General features: G+C 42.6%; 1 protein-coding gene across 2 annotated transcripts in view; it reads right to left on the bottom strand.

Annotated features, from left to right (window-relative positions):
* The window catches only part of PCCA (propionyl-CoA carboxylase alpha subunit), a 315,205-nt gene continuing 299,864 nt past the window's right edge, over positions 1 to 15,341 (bottom strand). The window contains exons 23-24 of one of the 2 annotated variants that reach the window (XM_014944198.1): positions 3,837 to 3,914; positions 1 to 347 (exon numbers count right to left, since the gene is read on the bottom strand). In XM_014944198.1, the coding sequence (XP_014799684.1) occupies positions 279 to 347; positions 3,837 to 3,914 (147 nt within the window). In that variant the 3' untranslated portion in view covers positions 1 to 278. Of the gene's footprint in view, positions 348 to 3,695; positions 3,915 to 15,341 lie in introns of those variants that run through there. The other variant, XM_014944197.1, reaches the window with a different exon arrangement.

The raw sequence follows: 15,341 nt of genomic DNA on the forward strand, positions 1-15,341 counted from the left end.
TGTTTTAAAGCAGAAATGGTATTTTATTGATTTTATTTGATCCTGAAAAATCAAAGAATTACAAAGGTTATGTACAAGTATTTCTGGAAGTAAAAATCTGGGATCTGCTGCCAAGGTTTAACATCTGTGTTTGCTGTCTTAACCACTGATACAATAAATATGACTGTATAAAATCTTGCACATAGGACTGTCCATCTTCTGTGTTGAATTGCCTTAATTTTACTTTATGGATGGAAATAATAAAGGCTTAGCTAATTCAACAGTGTGGAGGCCACCTTTCATTCCAGTTCCACCAGCAGGTCTCCTTCCCCAACGGTATCTCCAGCTTTGCAGTGCACAGCTTTCACCTACAGTACAGAAACAGAATTCATTTCAAATCTTTCTCAATAGCAAGTAGATTTAAATAAATCAGGAATAAATGGTTAAATAAATGGTTTGGTTGACATGACTTATGTAGAGTGTCACATCTGCATGCACAGGGTAAATGGCCACTACACACATACAACATTTATGACCACCATGGGGATCACAGGATCATGTTGGAAGGACCTTGAGAGGTTGCCAGCTCAACCTCCAGCGCCCAGAGTCCAGCTGAGTTTTTGGGTATCTGTGAGGATGGAGACTCCACAACCTGTGGGCAGCCTGCTCCAGTGCTTGACCTAATTATGTCCAACTCCATCAAGGCATTTAGGCACCTACCACTTGTGGGTTTTCTTATTACTTAGGTGCTTGAAGATCTGAACATCAGATTGGGACGGCACTTCTAAAATTTAAAAAGCACCTTTCTTCCACCTATTTGCACTGCTGCTCATCCACTACTAAAATTTTAAATCTTTTAGATGACAGACTGACTCTTCGATACTCACAATTGGATATTTCAATGAAATATTCCCATATCTCTTGCATTATACAGATTTTAAGTATAACTGAATTTTGGGACTGCAGCCGCAAAGCGGGTTTCCCTCAACCCCCAGGCAGCTGAAATAAAGGATCCAAATTCTGATTTGAATCGATCTAACGTAACTGAACTTGGCAAAGGGCTGTCGCTATCAAATAAAATGCAACTCCGTCTGTAGAGGAATTACATGCTTGCACAGATTCCTGAATTTTAGAACACAAACACCTTAGACTAGTCCCTCATTGCCTTCTATAAAAGGCTGCAACGTGTTTGCATTCCCTTTCAGCACGTGGAGCTCCAGAAAATACTTGAAGCTGTGTGCTAAAGTTTGCTTGCAATATTAATTCAGAGCTCACGCCGACAGGCCAAATCCTTGATGAAAACCTTGCTCAGTTTAGTCATCCTAAATGCTACTTTGGAGTCCCAAAGGGCACCTGCAGCGTACCTGAAATACCTGAAATACTCTGGGCACACTATTGCCCCCGTCCAGGTTAGACAGCCTGAAGGCAGGTGAGCTGTAGGCACATCTCAGGCTCTCTAGCAGCAGCACATTGGCTGCTTTGGGCCAGAAACGAAGCTGAACACTGTACCCGGGCAAAGACACCATGAGATGTACAAAAAAGGGCTTTGTTTCTAAATCTAAATAGCGAGGCAGCCTACCCCACTCCCCAGTCTCGCTCTTTTAAGAGAGGAAAGCAGGGTGAAAAATATTCTACTTCTTTCCTTTTTTTTCTGCCAAGCCAAGGTTCAGCAAACATTGCTGCTGACTGGTGTTTCAAGCTCCCCCATCCGTGATTTTGGATGGCCAGCCCCTCGCTCTGACCCAGGCACAGCTGAGCTGTCCCGCAGGAGACGGGAGGCCAGTTCCTCTCCATCTTTCCCTCGTTTTTCCAAACCACCTGCAGCTGGAGTCAACTCAGGGTAGATAAAAACAAGCCGTTTTTCTCACAATTACAAACAGGAAGATGGGGTTTGATGCAGCAAAGGAATTCAGCCGGGAACGAAAATGGGAACGTCGTCCAGCTGAAGACAAACGAACCCAGTTTCAAAACACAGTTTCAAAGCATCAAAACACGGACTTGGAGCCGGTGCCAAACATCCCATTCCTGGGGAGGGGCCAAGTTGTTTCAGCGCTCCGAGCCCTGTCTTTGCACTGCAGAAGGGGACAAATTCTGTTCAGCAGCTTCCTTTCTGCACAGCCCCAAACTTCTTTGCTTCTTAAAATCTTAAGAATCAAATAATGTGCTTATTATTAAAATGGAGATGCCAAGGGGACACTGCGAGGTGCCACATCGGGCCCACAGAATGGTCTGTGCTCCCTTCAAATCCCACTTTGAAGGATTAATAAGTCAAACATGGGGTTTACGTACGAAAGCGAGTGGGAGATGTTTATTACGGGGAGAAGTATAAGCAGGATTTTAAGGAACAGGCCCACGAGTTGCAGGACACCTTGGTGGGAAAGGGAAGGTGAAAGTTAAAAAATAGAAGGGGGTGGGTGGGAGAGGGAATGGCATTTTAATTACAAATACTCACTGGTTAAAAAGAGTGGATGCAAAGAGCAGCAACAAGGGGTTAAATAAAAGAAGCAAAGATGAAACAAACAAATGCTGGGAAATATTAATCAAGTGAGAAAATAAATTATATAGGAATTAACGCATGAAATAAAATAATAAAGTGGCAATGTCAGAGCAACAGGAGAAGGCACGTTCTCCTTCTCTCCCTGAGATTTGTTTCCTCGAGACCCAGTTTTGCACTAGATGCGCTGGAAGGGGCAAGCCCTCCGTCCCAGCCTCGGTGACAATTTTCGTGCTGTGCCAAAAAAGCCTTTCTTGTAAACACACAAACAGTCCTTGGCACCGGAGACCCATCTTGAGACCTCAGCGAATCTTGCCAGTGAGCGACCTCGTCCCTGCCCCGGAGGAGAGCCCGGCTCCTTGCTGCCTCCCTCTGGGCTGAGGCATCTCCCTACGGGCTTCGCTTTCCTATTTTTAATAATAAAATGGCAGTGCTTCAGGGAGCACAGAGGGGCCCGTCCCCAGGCAGAAAAGGGCTTGGACATGCTAGGAAATACAGGAATATATAATCCACATCTTTGGCAAGGACTCTGACCCTCTGACTCCTCAAGAGCCACTCTGCTCTCCCTTCGGAAAGGACGGAGCAGGGGCCCGTGTCTAGAGGATGGTCTCAGGCTGGGAATTATCATCTGGCACAGGGAGGCCTTGAGACCCTGACTGAGGGGCTGACAGTCCCCTGACAGGACGGGGTTTAAGGCACACCCTTGTCACAGAAGCTTAACCAGTTCCCTGCCCCAGAGCGCTGGTTTTGGTACATCCTGTGCGGCAGGAGGAGGAGAGTCCCAGCTCAGGGGCTGCAACTCCACTTCAGAAGCGAGATACCGCAACGCACAGCCTTGCAAAGCTTAACACATTTGCAGATTTTGCAGATCTAGGCCTCACGTCTATCAGTCACAATAATAAAAAAAAAATGTTTTTCTCATCTTCCTGCAGAAGCACTTTCTATGCCTTGTTCCGAGTGCTTTTGTAATGTCAAATTGTTTGCCATTAATGAATTAACTGGCAAAGAGATCTCTCTTCCTCAGTTGCTCTCTGGAAAGATGGAATTTGGAGAAATGGTCTGCAACACCTTTCAATTCAACTTGGCATTGTAACATCATAGAAAACAAATCATTTAGGAGAAAAAGAGTTATATGAATTTCTGAAGCCAGTAAAACTATTTCCTGCTGTGCTATCTAAGGCTCGGAACTACTTAACAGCATTCACAGCAGATGCAAATGTTAAAAATTAAAGACACCTCACTTCGAAAGACTTACAACAATTAGACTTAATTCCTTAACAACCAGAAGCCTCCTTTTTTCCTTTTTAAATTCTATCCTATTTGACAAGTTGCATATGGTTTTAAGTGACCCAAGGTAGCTTACCTTGCCTGTTTTAGCAGCAATCATACTGTTCTGCATTTTCATTGCTTCAATTACACAAATCTCTTGACCTTCTGAAACCTGGTAAAATTAAAGCAATGCAAAATGAGGAGAGAGGATTTGAAATGCTCTAAGTGCGTATGATTCTTCTGGAAAATAAAGGGATTATTTCATTAAATGCTGAAAAGACTTTTGTGGCACCAGTCAAGTCAGCCAGCTCCACAGTCGTGCCACAAACCACAATCACAAACCGCGCTTGCATCTGAGAAACCAGCAGCAACACCAGGGAAAAAGGAATCATCCACTTAAAACTACCACCCCAGACAAAGCAGAGGGGCTCCTCTCTCCTCTCCCATCCCATCCGTTCAGCTCCAACTCCTACGGTTCACATTTCACATCCAACACAGCTCAACATTCAACCCAGAGCAAAATTTGATCTGTGCGGTTTTGGCCAAGGAGCCTTTGCTTCGCTTCGCTTCCCTGGCACAGATCCTGCAGATACTAATCCTGATCCAGAGGCCAAAAGTTTCTTGGCATGTGGCCGGGGGAGCCCGGGCTGGAAGCTCTGGCAATACCCAAGGGGCTGATGCTGAGCAGAAAGTCACCCCTCCGCACGTGGCAGCATCCGGATGGTGGCTGATGATCTCGGACTGAGGGAAGGGAGCACGCCCTCAAGGAACCACCACCTCTCATCCACCAGGGAGGCATCAGGGAGGCAAAACATCATTTTCCCCAGAGCTGATAGCTCTTAAAGGGAAACATTCATGTGCCACTATTTAGGATACTTGTGCAGGGACACCCCTCTGGGACGCCCGGCTCCGAGGGCCTGCTGCAAGTCTTTTCATTAGGCTCATTTGGGGATGTAGTCTGCCATTGGCTCATTATCCCAGCAAATTTGGGATGCCTTCACTCTGATGTCAAAGTTTCATTAATTTGAGACCTGCAGAGATCTGGTTTATGCCTTGTTAAATGTGCCAGTGCCCTCAAAATTTCTAGACATACATGCACACACACAGATCTACTTTTCTAAACATATATAAAATGAATAATATGTATTTAAGGACAAGCGTGCACCACTTTGGAGGAATATACTGTCTAACAGACAGGAATGAAGTCAGAGATCAAATGCACCTTGCATGAAGCCCATTCTGAAAATTTAAATAAAGCTTTTTTTCTAACACGTGCACAAGCAATGACTGAAAAGCATTGATGTCCAGCTATGGATTCGGAGCAAGACAGAAGAAAAGACCTTACATTAAAAGGTGCTTACACACCCTTTCTCCAACAGACTGCCAACACCAGTATGACATGCTTTTGGGGGTAAACAAGGAAAGCTTTTGCTATGGGAACGTGGTGTGCCAACCGGATACAGAGAATAACCAACACCCAGCACTTCACCTGCAGAAATTCCACCCTGAGCTTCAGGTGAGCATTTAAGTCATTAGCAGTGTCAAATTCGGTGAATGGTATCAAAGACGCGCTCTTTGTCCCCAGTTATTTCCCCTCTATTCCCCTTCCCCATCTTTTGTCTCCCTCCTTCCACACCTGCTGCTCTGCCGGTAGCCTTGTCCCAGCAGCTCCTTCTGTCCTTCCTTGTTTCTTTTCCACATCTTCCCCCTATCTCACTGCTCAGCTTTTCTTCAATCTGCTCTGAACTTTCCAGACATTTCTGGGGTTAAGAGAAAGCTACAAATATCTATTTCTTTAAAACAAACAAACAAACAAACAAACACAAAAGGCAAGAATGTTTGTTGGAGGGTGTGGTTTTTTTTAATGGCATATTTCAAATTTTGCCACCCTCTGGTTAAAGTCAGCTATCAGAGCACCAAGAACATGGGCCTCTAAATGTTGCTGAAGATTGAGATGCTCAGGAGAGCAGATCTGAATCGAGAGGCCTAATTTCAAGGGCACAAGAAACTCCTCTTTTGAGGCCCAGTGCGATTCAACTGTCACGTGGCTTCACCAGGTGGACAGCACACAAATGAAGTGGCCACCAATTATCTAAACAGAGTTCTGGAAATCTATCTATTGGAAAAGCACAGAATTGCCCCTGTTAAGTGCAGCACTAAAATGCCAGAAAGTATTAGCCATCCTGGGATGGAAATATCTGTGAATCTGAATTTCTCATCAGTTTCCCCTCTTTCTCAAAAATACAATTTTTGTGTTTCCTGTAACACCTGCTGGGTCGATGACAAAGGAAGGGGTGCCTGGGAAGGAAATACCTCCCCCCCACAACCCACGATATATCCAGCTACCGTCTAGTCTTACTGATTTGGAAGGAAGGAGGCACTTTCAGCAGGTACCACGTGTGAAAATGCTGTGTCAGTACTTCTGATAATGTGTAATTTGTTGAAAATTACCTTGGTGAAAGTGTGACTAAAGCACAGAAGTTTAATTACCGTTCTTATGTTAAACCTTTACAGCTCCACTCATTGTGTTGCAAAGCCACAAATCCTAAAATTAGGCACTTGTATCTCTCTCTTCTCTTTCAGTCTTTTGGGCATTGTCCAATTTCTTTCATTCTGTAATTGCACATATCCTTTTGCCTGTTATTTAGCCTGCAAATGAAAACCGCAGCGATGTGCACGAGTTCTTGCTTTCTAACTTATTTAAGGATTTGTCTGGACCATTTTTAATGTTGTGTTTTCATCGTGCAATTTCTTTCAGTGGATGGCAAACCAATATAAACCACCATCTTTACATCTCAATTTAGAGAGGTCTCAGTGATGACCCAAATCTGTCAAAACAGGCAAATAAAACCAAACAAAAAGTCTGATTGACTGGAACCGAGTAAAATGAAAGGGCTCCTTTTCTTAAAAAGAAATTATACTCAGGTATCTTTCTCACAGGGTTACGCTACAGACAAATTTACCTTTACGCTGCTTGGAGTATCAAAATAAATGAGTGATTAACTGTTAGACCTGCAGCCTGTATTTTAGTAGTTTATTTCTGCGCGGTGCAGTTTGAAGTAGCTGTTTGGCTTTGTTCTCCACTGAGTGAAAAAGAAGAAAAGAAAAAAATAGAAGGGAAAAAAAAAGAAGTGAAAAAAAATCACTGAACACCTCGCTGTTGCTAACAATTCTGATGTGAATTTGGAAACAGTCAATAGAAATGTCTGAATAACTCGGGGACATTATCTCCTCTGGCCAAAAGGTTAGGGGCAGGACAGGGAAACTGTCTCCAGTCATTTCCCAACCAAGCAACTCGCCCCACACGGGGCGGGAGCCCAATGTGAGAAGCAGCAACCCCGAGCTGTTTTCCCTGCACCTAGTGGAGGGCCCATAAAGACTAATTGCACTTACAGATAGGTCCCCTTAAACCCGGGGGGAGACGCAGAAAGACAGCGCACACCCGAGGGCATGGCTACCCTCGGGATCCCTGTGAACAGGGTAGACTTTTCTCAGACTTTTGTGCATCATCTGATAAAGACTTAATGATTGTGACAGGACGTCTCCAATGTTAGGCTTCCAAAATGGTCACAAGCCCCAGCAAGTCTTTCTGATAAACCCAACGGGCGCTGATGCATTTCCCCCCCCCCCCCCCCCCCCCCCCCATTCAGATTGTAATCTGTTGAATGAAAACTGTATGTATGAAAAAAAAAAAAATGTACTTATTTATTTCCCCCCCCCCCCCCCGCTCCCTGTCTAATTGGTGTAAAGTTTGCAGCTCTGAATCCCCTATCTTTTATCCAGCTTGCTGCGTCCTCCCCTTTGACATGGGGTCAGGGTTCACATTCGCATCCGATTATCAAAGTGGCACTCATTAAGCGGCAGCCTGCCTCGCACCAAAATGAGTTCGCTGGAAGGGGAACTCAGCCCATTTACTCAGCAGATTTTAGCATTTTAAGGAGGCCTGAATGTCACACAGTATTGCGACGTTTTGAGGAGTTTCAGACATCTCCAGCTGATGATTAATTGTGAGTGATGGGAAATAAAATCCAGTAAAGCCAGCTGCTTGCCATGGTCGGCAAAATTACTATAATGGATATAGGCTGCCAATTTTCCAGTTTTACTGGCAAGTCTTCCAAGTGTAATTAAGGGAAGTTATAAATGATATGGAAATCTATCAAGTCCCATTTATTTTCAGAGGACTCTTTCCCCTGAGACTTTTATCTTCAAGCTTATAGTTTGCTTTGTTGTGCTAATGATTTAAACCACTTCTTATTTCTGATTAAAGCCCCCAATATCCTTCATAAGAAGTTAGATCCACTTCATTCAGAAGGATTTAAAGAAACAGAAACCTTTTTAAAGTTGTGTTTGTTAACTGTGCGGAGCTCTCGCTTCCTCCGTGGAGGCACAACAGAGCCTCCTCCATCTTAGGCACCTCGCTACCCTCTGGACTTCTGCTTCCCACAAATTCTGAGGATTTGGAAAGATCTGGGGGCAGGGGGAGGGAAAAGAGGGAATTAAAAAAAAATTTAAAAAAAAAAATCTGCCATCAACAAAACCCCAACTTCCCTCCAAATCCTAAATCCTCCAAAAACAAAGATCGTAGGTGCTGCCTTAGACACCAGGCATTTAGCACAGGGTGGTGTTGCTCACTAATGTTGTTTGATTTGGAATAAAAGCATGAAAATGATGTGCAAAGGCCTAAAATTGGAGATGTAAAGGATGACTGCACAGTATTCCATTTCTCAATTTCATCCTTCAGAGCCACAAAATGGGGGTGATACAGTTACTGGATGAGATTTACAGTAACAGCTGTGGTCTTCCCACACAAGGGAGGACCTTCTAATGGGCTAAGGTCTGTTTTGAACAGACGGGGAGTAGCAAAACAAGGTTCCCTATTAAGGGTGTGCAGTAATATTCTTGATAAAGAAAATGAAGAGTGGTAGTCAGATTGCTTTAAGAGACCTAAATCTCCTTTCGCTGTTAAAAAAAAAAAAAAAGAAAAAGAAAAAACAGAGCTATTTCAGAGCGTGCTAACTGCTAAATAAATGAAAGACATGTAAATGTGAGGGTTTGATTTTTTCTGAATCTCCTCGCTACGAACTGTAAAGAATGCATAGGAACCAGTGCCAGGTTTTTTTCTGAATCTCCTCGCTACAAACTGTAAAGAATGCATAGGAACCAGTGCCAGGGGCATATGGCTTTCTCCTGTGCTGAACATTCATACAAAAGACAGGTTCATCAGTCATTGGAGTATCTGGATAAAAAATTAGCTCCTGATGGATGGTATTTAGAGCTTACCTGCTGCTAGTACATTACCAGAGAAACACAGGTTTTGAAACCCACATGACATTAGAAACTGCAGACCATGAAATACCCCACGTGCAAGCGCACTCGTAATGTACGCCAGGTTATACAAAATAAGAAATAAGCTATTTAAACCCTCTGCCTAAAATTGGGCCCGCTGCAAGGAACCCTGGGTCAGCCCTACACAGGCCAATTAATGCACAGCATCTGCTGTATAGAAGCCGTGCATGAAGCACTTCCGAATGATTTCAGCAATTAAAAGAAAACTGTTTCCTGCCTGTTCTGACAGCAACTGTTTCAATGCAAGAGTGAGCACCAAATCATTGTGTGCAGCTGAAAAAATTAAGTCTTTTTTTTTTGCTCTCTCTCTCTTTTTTTTTTTTTTAATCTTGTGAAAAGGTGGTGGGAGGGATGAAGATTTCTTACGGAATCGGATCGTTCTTTTGTTGTCCGACATTCTGTGTTTTTCTGCCAAATTAGACAGAAGGCTCCGAGGGTTTACGGGGCCCTCTACAGTATCACCTTCTGGTGCACTGTGGCTCCCTAAAAAGATGGATCAATATCAACCCTGCTGATTTGCCTACAAAAGTGAAAATCCCTCAATTACATTTTTTAGACCATTATAGTTAGAACACAGGTGCTCTGATGCGTAACATTTTTAAGGCTCTCGGATCTGAAGGGGGAAAAAAACAATGACAGCCCTAAGCAAAAGCAATCTCAGATTTGGTTAAAAGTGAAGAGAGAATTGCATTTTCCTGATATCTCCTTTCTCAGCTTGGGAAGACACCAGTAAATATCCCTTGTAATTTCCACTAAGCTGAGATATGTGTCCCTATTGAGCCTTGTAAGAAGGGACAATGAAAGACGGTGCCGTATGAAATCCAGTCACCCCCTCTTGTACAAGGGCTTCTGCAAAATAATTACAAACACTCATCTTGTTTACGGTCGTGCAAAAACCACTGAACAGTGAATTAAGTATGCATTCACTATTTAAAACCCTTATGAAGATACTGGGATTTTATTTTTGTTTGTTTATTTGTTGTTTAAACTTAGTTCCACGCTGGTATCATCCCCTTCCCAGGTTTTTTTCTCTCTGACTTGTTGGCAATCTGGCAGCAAGCATCCAACAAGAAAACAAATCAAGAGGAATTGGATGAGCAGCAATTGAAATTCCTTGACATTGTCCATTACCATGTAAAATAATTAGTGCAGGTTTTCCCTTCCTTCCAAATTAACTTTGAAATGGGAGCTACAGAGCTGCAAATATAATTAGGGGCAATTAATAGTCCTTGACAAATCATTATTAAACTTTTTTTTTTTTGCCACACTCCTTTAACGAAGATAGCACATCTCCAATTTTGTGACCTCTGACTAACCAAAGGTCAGGGATGTCCCCCTGACAGCAATCAGCACTGGTCATTGCACTCCCACTTATCCAAAACACACTTCCCCAACCGCTCCCGAGACCCCAGCGTGCTGGGGAAGTGATACGCAGAGAGAGCACTTCTGGGGCCATTCTTGTGCCCAGGGCAAAACCCAGTTTCCATCACATCAATATTTATCAGTCAACTTTTTCAGAAATGGCTAAAAAGTTGCTTATCATTCAAAATGGCAAAGCACGCCGATTAAAAAAAAAAATAAATCTATTATTTCTTTTCAAAGGACGGTAGTATTTTTCTCCTAAGAGGAAACTAATAATATTGGCTATTTGTGCTTCATCATCCAAATAGGATGATTTCATTCTTAATTACACCACACTCAAACACTAAACTAAGACTGTGCAACTGCATAGAGACATAGAAGAAAATTCTATTCTGGTAAAATATAAAAATTACAGAAATACATTATAAGCAATTATTATAGTTAATTATTTCTTTTAATGTAACCACAATTATTACTTGAAGCCTCATGTTATAAGAATGGTGAAATATTTGAATGCTTTTACTCCTGAAATTTCACAACTGCGAAAATAATTTCTTTTCCTCCTTACCAATAAATTTTTTCCACCACAAAAATACACCCCCAAGAAATTATTTAATACACAGAATCATAAAAATTACATGAGGTTCGTGGCCACATTTAGTCAAGTTTGCAAACTCCATTTCACAGAAAAATGCAATATTTGCTCGGGGATCACTGAAGAACAGGAGGACAGAAAGGAGGTAAAAGGAAACAAAAAAAGAAGCACAACAATAATAATAATTAAAAATTCACACAGAAGAAAAAAATCTTATTTCAATTTAAGAATATCTTATTAAATTATCAGTACCCTATTTCTCTAAATAAAATGTGAAACTGTTACTTAAGCAAATACATTTTTATTGTTTTTCCTGGTTGTTATCTCTCTGTTATAAATTCCAACCAGTAAAATCAGAAGATAAGAAAGAGATTATTATTTTTTCAATTTTTTATTTATTTATTTTTTTTTTTTAGATTTTGAGGTCTGGAGGGCAAATATTTAAAACAACACACAACCGGGTGATGGCAACAGGTAACTTTATAACTACACCTTTTCTTTCACAAGACTGAGCGATGTAGTGAGAAACAGAATTTAGGAAGCTATTTTGTTTTCGTTTTCAGTAGTGAGGATTTCAGCGGCAGAGGTCAAGCAAAACATATCTTTTCCCATAGCAAGAACTTTCCTAGGCTTGTGAAATGGGAAATTGTGGAGAAATATATATTATTTTTTTTTTAAAATATATTTCTAAAGGAGAAGAAGAGACATTTAAATAATGTGCATGTAGCTGAACTGGAAGAGGAACGCAGTTTAGAAGAACTAGAAGGCAGCTTAAAACATCTTCCTCAGTTTTTTCAAAACATGGGATCACTGACAGGAATCTGTTTTCTCAGTTAACAACTTAGGAAAAAAAAGCCTTCAAGACACACAGTTTTGAAACTACTGAGATCCTTAGGTTATACATTTAATAGATGACATCTTGGTAGAAAAAAAATCATTCCATGCAGTAACAATACCCTTGGCCACGGTAGCACCAATTCGAAATCGTAAGAAATTTGATATGAGAACAGTCCATTTAAAGAGTGGTTTGAATGGTGTTAAATTCCAAAACCTGGGGTAATCTTAAGTTATTGGGAAGAGGAGAGGAAATTTAGAAACTTAGGTCAAAATAATTAACTGCTCTGTTCTTTTGGCTGTGGTCCTACAAAGAGTCAGTATCGCTGGGGTGTTTACCCAGAGGTGCTTTGCTTTTCCATATTTATGGATGGGGGGAATCATTAAAGTGATTTGGGGCACCAGCACTGGGGTTAGCTTATTGACCAATGCCTGCCTTAGAAATGCCACCTGTTCTGCCTGATTTAATTTAAAACCCAAAACAACCAGCAGAAACATACAGCCAAAAAAAAAAGGTTATTGGGAAGAGGAGAGGAAATTTAGAAACTTAGGTCAAAATAATTAACTGCTCTGTTCTTTTGGCCGTGGTCCTACAAAGAGTCAGTATCGCTGGGGTGTTTACCCAGAGGTGCTTTGCTTTTCCATATTTATGGATGGGGGGAATCATTAAAGTGATTTGGGGCACCAGCACTGGGGTTAGCTTATTGACCAATGCCTGCCTTAGAAATGCCACCTGTTCTGCCTGATTTAATTTAAAACCCAAAACAACCAGCAGAAACATACAGCCAAAAAAAAAAGAAAACAAAAAACCACTGTTGCATTTCTGACAGACAGAAAACTGAAAAAGCAAAAACTATATTCAGAGGTAAAAATATAGCAAAGGCTACAAGGCAATTGGGACAGTTAAAATCTTTTTTGTGGCTGTGGACAGTTCATGCTACCAAAGGTAGAATCAGTTGTGGGAGCACTTCGGGTGGCTTGTTTTAAACAGGGTAGGACAACATTGCTTTACCTGTTCACCCAGTAGGATCCTGGGCTTTCCCTGCTTCCATAGTTTCAGTGCACAGAATCCCACAAAAATCCAACCAAGCCGAAAAAGAAATATTTTCAAGCGCCTGCTCATTTCCTGCCCTCTAAGTAAAGCAGTGAATTTGTGCAGGTTTCAGTAGTTTTTACGGTGCTGTCTTTGTGGTGAGATTAAAATCACATGCAGTGCCATCTCCACGCTCCAGCATGAAAATACTGCTGGGTGCTGGCAGGGCTGGCTTGTGCTGCCATCGGCGTCTGCAGAAAACAGAGCCAGATCCTTGCCTGGAAGCCCCGTGGCTTCTCTTGCCCTTGGCACCAGGAGGAACCAAAAAGTAACTCTCCCAAAACAGAATTTCCTCCTAATGCACACTCATCATTAACAATCTACTTGCAAAATAAACGGGCGAAACACCCTCACCCATCAAAATGGATATTTCCTATATTACGTGACTGTGTTAGCATGAGGAATGTAAGCTAAATTTATTAAATCTTCTTTCCCTAAATAATATTAACCTTCTTTCCAGTCAGCCAGATTTCATATTGTTCTGTTGTTTATGTTGCTTTCTGCTTCTGAATGCCTTCATTGTGTTTCCAGGAATAACTGAGTGACAACTAATTACAGTCTTCTGATCACATGAAGGAAAATAAAGTAGAAAGTAACTAAAAAGCTAGAAAAACTGGCAGCATCACAAGTTCTGCTTCTCTCTGAATGACAAACAGCACTTCCCCACTGCGTTACTAAAATCTATAGATCATCTTACAGACAAAAGAAAATAAATTCTTTGTATATGCAATATCTTTTGGCAAAAAAATAAATTGAAAACTGCTTATCAGACCAGCTGGGTAGAGGACGCTCACACCATCTTCTATGGGGCTTCATCAGACCAAGTATTTTTCAGCAACAGCGGCCAAATGAGAACGCTGTGCTTCAAGGAAAAACAATGATACATGGAGTGAGGAAAAAACTAACGCAGAGATGGGCATGGCCTTCTCATTTGGCTGAGGAGGCACGGAGAGGGACTAACAAACACCACATGCTTTACCTGACGGGGCGTGATGCACTACGGCTGAACCGCGGGCAATAGGCACCAGTTTGCACGTGGGGCCATTCAGAAAGAGACGAGGTGTCCCTCTCTAGGAGTTTCTTCACCGTTTGTAAAGTTACAGCTGAAGGAAGGGATCCGACAGCCCAGCTCCCCGTGCGACCGAGAGCATCCCTCTGGGAGAGGGGGACTGGGCTGCACTCAGGCTACTTAGCATAGACCACAGGTTAGGAGAAAACAACCTACACCTGAGTGGAAGGATGGACAACCACCTCACGCTCTCCCATTTTTCAGCTGTGCTGGTTTTTTTTTTCACACGCCGTGTGAATTTGAGCCGCCAAACCCCCTCGCAAACACAGAACAGGAACTACTTAAATTCCCCTTGCTCCAGCCCACTAAAGAAATCAAGCCTTTTCCCAAGCAGGGCAACAAAAAGAGCTGTATTTATCAGGGAGCTACAGTTCCCTGCCCATCATTGCCTTCAACAGCTGTACTGAGTGAGCTGGTTTCTGAGGGACAGCCAAGACGTGTAATCTGAATCACACCATCCCACTGCTTATTCAGTGCCGAGAGCTGATGCTACCCCTCATCTCGCTCCCTGGCTTGCCTTCTTTTTTTTTTTTACTTTTTTTTTTTTTTGCACCAGTTTGCACGTGGGGCCATTCAGATCAAGACGAGGTGTCCCTCTCTAGGAGTTTCTTCACCGTTTGTAAAGTTACAGCTGAAGGAAGGGATCCGACAGCCCAGCTCCCCGTGCGACCGAGAGCATCCCTCTGGGAGAGGGGGACTGGGCTGCACTCAGGCTACTTAGCATAGACCACAGGTTAGGAGAAAACAACCTACACCTGAGTGGAAGGATGGACAACCACCTCACGCTCTCCCATTTTTCAGCTGTGCTGGTTTTTTTTTTCACACGCCGTGTGAATTTGAGCCGCCAAACCCCCTCGCAAACACAGAACAGGAACTACTTAAATTCCCCTTGCTCCAGCCCACTAAAGAAATCAAGCCTTTTCCCAAGCAGGGCAACAAAAAGAGCTGTATTTATCAGGGAGCTACAGTTCCCTGCCCATCATTGCCTTCAACAGCTGTACTGAGTGAGCTGGTTTCTGAGGGACAGCCAAGACGTGTAATCTGAATCACACCATCCCACTGCTTATTCAGTGCCGAGAGCTGATGCTACCCCTCATCTCGCTCCCTGGCTTGCCTTCTTTTTTTTTTTTACTTTTTTTTTTTTTAACGTTTTGACACTAGTCCTGAAAAGGAAGGATTTAAAGTTAAACCCTTTTCAATAACGCAAATGTGTTTTTGCAATTAAGGCCACACAATTAGCGCTGACAAGCTCAGGTCAGCAGAACATAGATTACGCCCTTCAAATGCTCTGCCGCTCGGT

The sequence above is a fragment of the Calidris pugnax genome, unplaced genomic scaffold (assembly GCF_001431845.1).
Source record: "Calidris pugnax isolate Ruff unplaced genomic scaffold, ASM143184v1 scaffold69, whole genome shotgun sequence".
NCBI lineage: Eukaryota > Metazoa > Chordata > Aves > Charadriiformes > Scolopacidae > Calidris > Calidris pugnax.